At 36.6% G+C, this 10818-nt stretch overlaps 1 protein-coding gene across 1 annotated transcript; it reads left to right on the forward strand.

The window, feature by feature from the left end:
* Window positions 1-265: 265 nt before the first annotated feature.
* Window positions 266-616, forward strand: LOC132431374 (acireductone dioxygenase-like). Its single transcript, XM_069541051.1, has one exon. The coding sequence runs from the start codon at window positions 266-268 to the stop codon at window positions 614-616; it is 351 nt and encodes a 116-aa protein (XP_069397152.1).
* Window positions 617-10818: the final 10202 nt, after the last annotated feature.

Consider the following 10818-nt stretch of genomic DNA (forward strand, 5'->3'; position numbering starts at 1 on the left):
TAATCAATGAATACTTAGGCTTACTATTATTAGCTATTGTTCACATAGTATTGAAATAGTACGTTGGGTCGGTGGGGCCTGCGCGGGTCCCGGGGCCAGACCGGCCCAAGCTGGTCCGGGGTCAGTCGCGGCATCCCCGGCCCGGCCGTGGTGTAGTCCTTGTACTTGGTTGAGTCAGCCGACAACCCCCGGTGGCTCCACCACGCGCAGCCCGCGCGCCCTGTCGGAATTAGAAAAGATCCGAAAAGAGAGAAACTACTCCTGGATGGACATAATAATCATATGCAAAGACAAACTACCAAATTATGAAGAAAAGATTAAGATGTTTTACGAGGAGCATTTACACCTGGATGACGAGATTCGCTGCATCCTGGATGCCAGTGGGTACCTCGACGTGAGGGATAAAGAGGACAGGTGGATCCGGATCTTCAGGGAGAAAGGAGACATGACCTCTCTTCTCGCCGGCATATACCACCGCTTCATGCTGGACGAGAAGAACTACCTGAAGGCCATGCGGCTGTTTGTGGGAGACCCTGTGTGGCCCGCGTTTAACCGGCTGGCTGACCACTTCGAGGCCCCTGGGCAGTACCTGGAGTTTCTGTCGCAGACGGCCTAGAGGTGCCCTGGGGCATCGTGCACCCTGGCCCTCCTTGTGAAGGTCCGGGACGTGATGGTAGCAGAAAATCTGTCGTATTCTCCTTGCTTTTGTGTTGTAGACTTGAGGCTAGGTGAGCTTTCCTCTGCAAGGTTATTTGATCAGAATACGTTTTAATGGAAGTAGCTATAGAACCGGTTTGTACATGGAAGCACCTGTGGAAATCTGGGCAAATCCGCTCATTTTCTCCGATTCAGGATCAGTGGTCAGTGGCCCTGTGTCAGCTCGTGGCTTCAGCTGTGACCTGGTGAGTTTCAGCTCCCCAAACGGAGCCACTTGGCTGCCCCCATCTGGACCTGATTCTTGGACTTTAAGCGGATACTAGGCGAGGCCATGCCTGCTTTGTGCAGAGGAGTGACTGTTGATGACAGGACTGGGCAGAGAGAAGATGCTTTTCTCCCAAAACACGGAGGAAGCTGGGTGGAGGTGCCGTGGGGGATGAGCTGGCGTGTTAGGGGGACCCTTGCTTGATTATGCCATGTTCTTGTTCAAAATCAAGTAGCTGCCTTCATGCTAAAAAAATAAAATAAAATAATACTTAAATGCTTACGTATACTTACGTTGCTGTTCGTTGTTCATTTCTAGTAAAACAATTGAGACATGTGAGCATTTAGGTAGCCAGTGAGGTCAGAGCTGGGATCTCAACCTATCAGGATGAAATCAAACTGCATGTGGTTTCCATTGCCTCTGTCTGCCTCTGGCTAGACCAGAATGCCTTTGAGGGGAAGAAGCCTGGAATTTGTAAACACTGAAATAGACTTTAAGCTGAAGGACAGATGGAGTGAGGAATTTGAAAACTGTCTTTTTACTTCCCTTCCCATCTTAAGATTCAGGGAGCTCAGAACTAGTTGACAACCCCAAATAGTCAAGGCAATCCTGAGAAAGAAGAACAAAGCTGGCAGTACCACACTTTGAGTCCAAGCTATATCATACAGCTATAGTAATCAAGATAATATGGTACTGACATAAAGCTAGACACATAGATCAATGGAACAGAATCAAGAGTGCAGAAATAAGCCCATGCATATAAGGTCAGCTATTATTTGGCAAGGGATCCAAGCATACTCAGCGGAGAAAAGGCAGCCTCTTTGATAAAATGGTGCTGGTAAAATTGTATATTCCCATGCAAAAGAATGGAATTAGACCCTATCTTATACCACTTACACAAATGAACTTGAAATGGATCAAAGACTAAAATGTAAGACCTGAAAGCATAAAACTCCTAGGATGAAACGAGAAAAAACTCCTTGACGTGGGTATTGAAAATAAATTTTTGGATTGACAGCTAAAGCACAGGCATCATAATAAAAAATAAACAAGTAGGAGTAGTCATTTCTTCACATATGGTTTCCCACAGCTGAGTGTCTGTTTCAGGAAAATCACACTGCAATGGTCAAACTCCCTTACAGCTGAAACCCACTGTAACATCAGCAATAATAACAAAACTTTGAGAGTTATTGATGTCTGAATAGATCTAAGGTTTGTGCATTGCCATTCTTCCTTAACAAGCATTGTGACCTGGCCCATGATTTCCCAGGTCAACAAACCACGAACCAAGGTTCTAACAATTTGCTTGATTTCTACTGATAGTTTCCACTCCCTCCCAACTTTCTTTTCTTTTTCTTTTCTTTTTTTTTTAAAGCTTAGTGTGGTATGCATTTCAGAAACTGTTGTCTAGAAGAAGTCTGAACCTACTGCCCACACAGGGCAATTCTCAGCACTAATTGTTACTTAAAGACAAGTCTGAGTCTGGCTGCCAGCTTGGTAATAAAGTCCTCCTGCCAGGAGTAGGTGAACAATAACCAGGACAAAGTTAGGACAGCTGTCTTTGCACCTATTCCCCTGTGTTTAGCTCCAAGCACTTCCTCATTCTTTCTTATTAAGAGGCGATAAGGGGAGAATCACTTATTACCCAGTTTGGCATAAAATCCGGTTACATTGTTTCTGTTGATTCCCATGAAAATGTCCACTGGATGCTCATCCTTCCTTATCCAGGAAGCCGTGTTTCTCTCAGCACTGCCCTCTATTGACAAAAGGGTCAAGACCTATGAAAGCCTTGATGTTTTACATCGTTTTCAAGCTAACAAATTAACTGCCACAGTTTCATTGGTGCTGTTAGAAGAAACAAGAGTTCTGTATCAGAGACAAATGATTTTATTACTGCAATGGTGACAGCCAGAACACCAGATATTTTCTTTGCTTTGCACTGGTTTTTCCAGCCCCCATTCCCACAGTGACATAAAGAACAGCAAGTGACATCTTCACCCACAGTAAATTATATTACAGGAGAACAACTGGAATTATTTGTTATGGGAACTAAGCATGCCTACCCTTCACTTTGGAGGAAGACGTCAACTTTATTATATTAGACATTATTCATACCTATCCTTTGCTCTGGGGAAGACACTATCTCTATCTTCTAAAGCTCTCCACTATACAAATACTCTTGAAAATACAGTGTTGAGCAAAAGGCAACCAATGCTCTGAGAAAACGAGAGATTTATCTCCCAACAGTGTACAACCATTTTCTTCTTTCTGTTTTGTTGAGATAATTTGTGTTTGACATCAAAATGTAATCATACGGAAGGAGAAAACTATGACAATTTTTAGGTTGAAAAGATCTGTTTTATCACATTATATTTTTCTATATTCTGAAGAACAATGTTTTCCCCATTTGTTCAAATGAAAAATTTTTGATATGATGTAGAAGAGATGATTAGTCATGGAAGAAACATGCACCCAGAAGTTAAGGCAGCTGAATCATAACTTGTTGCACATGGACACTGTGTAAGAACATTAAAATGAATTGTCATCTGTATTCTTGATTCACAGAAAGTCCCACAGAACATCATACCTTAGATTAACATCTGTTACTACTACTTTTTTTAAAGTTATTCTAACTGTAATATGTTATTGCTGCCAACTCAAATAAGAGTGTAATAACTTCAGTATATTATATGTAATCCCCATGGTAGACAAAACAATTTTACAGAATATACACTAAAGGAAATAATAAGGGAATCAAAACATGTCACTACAGAAGTAATCAACCACAAAAGTAGGCAGGAATGGTAGAAATGAGGGACAAAAACACTATAAGACATACAGAAAACAAATGGCATAATGACAGAAGTAAGCTCTTCTTTATCAGTAAGTACTTCAAATGTAAATGGATTAAACTTTCCAATAAAAAAGCAGATATTAACAGAATAAATTGAAAAAAAATGATCTAAATATATTCTGTCTACAAGAGACTGAATTTAGATATGAAGACACAAATAGGTTGAAAATGAAAGGTTGGAAAAAGATATTTCATGTAAGTATTAACCAGAAGAGAACTTGGCTAGCTATACCAATCATAGACAGAATAGACTAATTTAAACCCTGCAAAATACATTTTGACCTTTTAATTTCCATACCTGTAGAATGGTAAGTTTTGTGTTGTTTTAAACTAGGAAGTTTGTGATAGTTGGTAACATCAGCAATAGGAAACTAATTTTAAAAATGCATGTAAGTTTGCAATTACCTCAAAAAAAATGAATGTATATAAATTCATCCTGTAAATCAACCTATATTCTAAGATCTATTTCATAAAAGGAGCAGCAGGACAAAATGTTTTAGAAGAGGATTTTAAACAAATTATTAAAAACCAGACCATTTTGACAGATTTTAACTTTCCTTTTATCCTTAATCTCCATTATTAAAGACTGATTTTCTAATTTTCATTATTATATAATATAATATAATAATATAATAATTATTTTAATGTAATATAATATCATTATATAATAATAATTATTAATATAATGTTATATTATATATAAATAATATATAATATAATATGAAATATATATAAATATGTTATATATCATAATATACAAATATATTGATATACACATAATATATATAAATGCATATAATATAAATACATAGATTATATTTTATATATGTATGTATATACTATATGTATATATGTATATAATATACATATATTATATGTATGTATATTATATATGCATATAGTATATTATGCCTATATTATGTGTTATATATACATTATATAATATACTATGTATAATTTAAAATATATAATATATATAATATGTATTATATATTATGTATATATAATATAATATATATTAATATATGTATCATTTTATATATTATATCATATATATTATCTTATATATTGTATATAATGCATATTAATTTTAATATACTATATATGTTATATATTCTATATTATGTATTATGAAATATGTATTTATATTAAATATATTTATAAAAATAAATATATATATTATAAAAAACATATAATGATTATTTTAAAGTCCTTAAAAGAAGTATATATTTCATGGAATCATCTACATGAGAAATCAAGAATGTATATTAAATGAAGAAACTTAAAACTTATGTACTTAAGGGAGAGCTTACATGATTATATAAATCTTAGAATAAATCTATTATACTTTCTATTTTTTATTTATTACAAAAATTTAGTAGGAGAGAAACTGTATTATAGGCACATAATTTTGTAGATTTTTCCTGATTAAAACATTAAGTAAGAATACCCTTTCTTATAGAAGCTCAGAAGATGAAAATATAAAGCCTGTTTGCGTGAGTTCTCTTGATGCTTCAGAATGAAACCTCTCTAAATTTTTAGCCAGCATACAGATTAGCTCTTTTATGTATTTATTTGCTTACCTATGTTTTCCCCTTGTAGTTGGGAAGCCTTATCCTGTAGGGTAGAGTCTGTTTTGTCTAGTTAAGTATCTTAGGACAACTGACACAAATTATATTGCTACATGCAGAAAACTTCCTCCCTGGGTGTGCTTTAGGGTCTTTTTGGATTTTCTGTTTCCTAGTTTCACTAACACCAAAGCAGCTATGGCAGCCACACTCTCTTGGTTCCCCCAACACCTTATAGCTCTGGAAACTATAATTAGGGAGGGAGGAAGGAAGGAAGGAAGGAAGGAAGGAAGGAAGGAAGGAAGGAAGGAAGGAAGGGAAGGAGGGAGGAAGGGAGGGAGGGAGGGAGAGAGGAAGGGAGGAAAGGAAAAACAAAGAAAGGAAGGAAGGGGGAGGGAGGGAAGGGAAAGGGAAGGAGATGGAGGAAAGTTGAGGGAAGAGAGAAAGACAGACAGAGACAGAGAGGGAGAAATGTGTCGCTGCAGATCCCTGATGTAGAGAGAATGCAGTGGTATTTCTTGTTGCAACCAGGACTAACAGCTGGCATTAGTCTCTTTAGGGATGTAAATGCAATTTATTTCTGTGGCATATAATCCCTACAACCCTCTGCTCTGTTCAACCCAAGGATTCCTTTAGTCCCTGTCTTGGCAGAGTTCTTAATGACAAATCTATGTACTTGCTTAATTTGTCTCTGAAAGCTCTTTGCTTGAGCACAGATTTGCTTGAGCACAATTTGTATCTGTACCAATGCCAAAGACAAATTGGTGGATCCTTTACATAGGCAAAGTCTTTCATTTAGACCATAAATATTTATTGAGCCCCTACTGTGTGTTTGTTAGGGCTGAGTGCTGGGGATACAGCGTGAGCCCAAATTACTCTTCTTACAGAGTTTGTGCTCCAGTTGACACATGTATTTCTACATAGTTTTTGTCAATATTTTTTTGTGTGTAATGAGAAGTTCATCATTATCAGGGGCACTGCATAATCAGCTTTACTTCAGACACAATGAATAACCTTGAATTGAAAAGCAAAGCAGTATTTTATTGAGTAGCTTTTTTTTTAACAGTGTGCTAACTTTTACAAACAATTATTTAACACTCAAAACCAGTATTTATTAACTTCCTCACTTTATAGAGAAGGAAAGTGATTCTGAGACAGGTTAAGAAACTTGCACAAGAGTGAAGGGTAAGGGCTTCCCTGGTGGTGCAGTGGTTGAGAGTCCGCCTGCCGATGCAGAGGACATGGGTTCGTGCCGCGGTCCGGGAAAATCCCACATGCCACAGAGCGGCTAGGCCCGTGAGCCCTGGCCGCTGAGCCTGCGCGTCCGGAGCCTGTGCCCCGCAATGGGAGAGGCCACAACAGTGAGAGGCCCGCGTACCGTAAAAAAAAAAAAAAAAAGTAAAGGGTAAGTGACTAGTAGGAATTCAAACTCAGTGGACTAGATTTGAGATTTGGCTCTTTGCACCAGAGGTGACTATGGCCCCAGATCATTGCTCAGTTTCGCAATGTATTTGTCTTTCTTTCTCTACTCTCTTGTATACACTGTGATTGCCTTGTAGGGATCTATTTATTACCCTATGTTCTTTTTGATGATGTATCTAATTGCTCAAATGCAAACACAAACTGACTGGATTAGTAAGAAGGCGCCCAAGCTCGGTGAACGCTCAGGGACCATTGGGATGAATTCAGTGGGGTGGCATCCTCGTATACCTATCTCTCTGCTTCCCTCTTGGTAAAAATTAGTCTCTTGAGGAGAGGAAATGTTGGATGTGTCCCTGGAAAAAAGATGTGGGGAGCAGGGAGCATCTTTATGTAAATACAAACTATTGCTACTTCTGGGTGGATTAAATGAACTCTTAGTTTCTTTTTAAGTCAAAGGCTTTTCATCGTATCAGCTAGGAAGTATCTAGGGGATTTCTGCTAGGTCATGTGAGCAGAATATATGCTGCTTGCGCCTTATGTTCCAGTCCCCTTTCTTTATATGAATCGTTATATTCTTCATATAAGCAGACAGGCAAGTCCAGAATATGTTCTCAGGGCATTATTTAAAACTTTTCAGTTGACTTCATTGCAGTCCTAATTACAATAGTCATGACATGGAAGCAACCTAAATGTCCATCTACAGATGAATGGATAAAGAAGATGTGGTACATATACACAATGGAATATTACTCAGCCATAAAAAAGAATGAAATAATGCCCTTTGCAGCAACATGGATGGACCTAGAGATAATTATACTATATATATACACACACACATGTATATACATACATATATATATATATATATATATATATATATATATATCTGAATAACTTTGCCATACACCTGAAACTAACACAACATTGGAAACTAACTATATTTCAATTAAAAATAAAACACTTTTCAGTTGAAAAAAATTGTTAGTATACTAGTGGAGTAAAACAAGAAGCAAACCCAAATGGTTATTGGGCCTATGATAAAGCAAGTAAAAGGTAGTTAAGATGGCAAAGAAAGTAAGGCAAGATTCTGGGCACTCTGAAAATGTAGAAAAAACTAAAATAACCCATAACAATTCTTATCTTTGTGGAGACAGCCCTTATGTTCACAACTTGATTGCTAAATGACACAAATAATATGTGACATAGTCAAAAACAATATGGAGAGTCAGACTGAGCATTATCTCAATAGACTAAAAGTTCCAGAAGCTATTTTATATTTTCAAAAGAACAATGCTGATATTTGAGAATGAAAAAAAAAAAATGGACACATTTGAAATGCATTCATTCGTATAGAAACTAAATTGAAATATACAAAACAGAAAAATGAAATTCAGATTGTATTTATTTAAATCTTAATCACGGATTGTTTTTAAGTTCTAAATTAAAATGCTGTTTCAAATTCTTTGGTATTTTAAAAACTAGAATACTAAACGTACAGGTTTCCCCTGCGATGAGAAAGTAGGGTGTTCCTGGGAGAACTTTCATGAGCCCAAATGATGTAAAGCAAAGAAGCAGTTCCCTTAGGACACATTTTGCTAATGGATGCACAAAATAAGTTCAGATAAAGCAGAGATGCTCACACAATGCAAAGCAATGGTGGCTGGATATTGAGATGCTGAGTGTAGTTCCCAGGGAAGGAGCTTGGCTGCTCTAGGTGTCGGCTTCACATCAAAAGCTGAACAATGCTATTTTCACCTTTTTTCATAAAAGTGAAATCCTCTTTGGATTTATTCTCCTTAGCAAAAACAGGTACTTTAATAAAAGTAGGTCTTTCATAAAAGTGAGGTGGTGTAAAACAAACTTTCAAAAAGTGGGCTTTACCTATATTACTTAGAGAGACCAAAATCACATATTCTAAATTTTGAACTCAAATTTACAGTACAAGGTTTGTAAAAATAGCTAATATTCTCAGTCAGAGATTGTCTTCTAGGAAATTCTTACATTTAATTTCAATATCAAGTAAAATTAAATGCAATAAAATCAATTGATAAGGGTAGTGCTCAGATAAAATTATTTTCCACTTTGAGATTTAATTTTTCCCTAAGTTCTTTAGCTAAGTTGTTTAAACTTTAAGCAAAATCCAGTTTCCCCTCCATCATGTTTTACATTAATGATGTTTTACACTGGTGATGTTTGTGTGCCTTTCCGGAGTCCACATGAACACGCATTCTTGAAGGAAAAACAATGTTTGCTAAGATGTTCTCACACCATTGTGAGAACTGTATTCAGTAAGACCCAGAGGATTCAAGTTTGTGTTCTGTGTAATATGCTATTTGAGATATGGTTCTTAACTAAGGGTCTACCTTGGCTAGAGGAGAGCTTGTTTGCTGAAAGATTAAAAAATATTAAACTGGGGAGATAGACACAGAGGGAGAGAAGGGAAAGGATTGCAGAAATGGAGAGGGAGAGAGAGAGCTTCTCAAATATTATACAACTCTGTCTACTGTTGAGAATCTGCCACATGGAAAGAAGAATGGAACACAGCACACTGACAGTTTCTTTTATTAATAGGCCCAGTAAAGATAACTTGAAAGATGTTTTAACTATTTTAAGTGTAAAAGCTTAACAAGAATGGTGGGCTATTAATTGAAATAGAATTATATTGATGTGTGGGTTTCATTTATTTAAAAATAAGTAAACAATTAGGGCCAGTGAAGAGTTTGTGAGGATAAATCCTGATAATTTGTTTAAAAATAAATGTCAATTACCTAACCATACCAGATTTTTTCAGAATGTAATTCTCACATTGAAAATCTTTATACTTATTTTCTCTCATTGAAAATCTTCTTTTTATTAAAATTCAAGTGTATTTTCCATAAATCTGTACAGAAAGAAGCAAAATAATAGCGATAAGCTCTCTGCTTCATTTCCTCCTCTTGATGCAAACTGTACGTTTTATCACACCAAGAAAACAGAAGCAATTACAAGAGGAATCCACAGTCTCCACCACACCACCATCCACTACAGGCATATGAGCTCATCAACTTGGCCTTCCCTCCTGCTTCTTCAGGAGAGCTACTAATGTTCCAATCTAAGACCAGCCTCTCCACTCCAGTCCACTCAGTGGAATGATATCTAGTGATAACATTCTAGCTCCCCGACTCAAGGGCATTGCTCCAAACATAGATAGCTTCCTCTCTTGCATCATCACTTTTTTTTCTGTCTACTGATTCATTTCTTTCAGCATGTAAACGTCTCTTATGAAATAAAAATCTCTGTCTTGTCCACACCTCCTTCTCCTGCCCCTGCCCCATTTTCTCCTTCTTTTTCCGGCCAGTTTCCTCTCAAGGACTGTCTAACCAGTTTTCTGTAATTCCTCTCCCTCACTTCTCTTGAAGCCATTTCACTTAAAGCTTTGGAATAACCAAGTGAAACCTCTTGTGATAATATTCCCAAATGACTTCTGTGTTGTTCAATTCAGTAATCAATTCTGAGTCCCAATCAGATTGCTCTCACCTCCTTGAAATGCATTCTTCACAAAGCTCCCACAGTACCATATATGCTCACGCTCACGTCCTTTTATTTATAACATGGTACACACACACACACACACGTGAACAAGAACACACATTACAAGGAGAGTTTCCATAACCTTACTGTACCTTTCATATTCTCCTATTCTATTGTAAGGCTGAACAAAAAATGTTTAACCTATCAATTCTTGATAGATATTTTGTTTCCAACTTTTGCCATTAGAATAGGTTGTGAAGGAATGATCTTAAACAAAACGTCATTTTCCTTGCGTTAACGTATTCCCGCCAAGTCAATTCCTAAGTGTTAGATTATTAAGCTAAAGATTAAATTAACCTATAATTTTGATCCCCTCATTCTCTACAGGTATTATGCCAAACTTTACATCCACAACAAAGCATGAGAATATTTGTTGACCACATAACAACATATTTCAATTCTACCCTCCACTTTATATCCTTGAGTGAGCATAATGTGCATCTCTCTTATTATGTAGTAAGATCAGTATCATATCATATTTA

Source organism: Delphinus delphis, chromosome 9 (assembly GCF_949987515.2).
Source record: "Delphinus delphis chromosome 9, mDelDel1.2, whole genome shotgun sequence".
Lineage (NCBI taxonomy): Eukaryota > Metazoa > Chordata > Mammalia > Artiodactyla > Delphinidae > Delphinus > Delphinus delphis.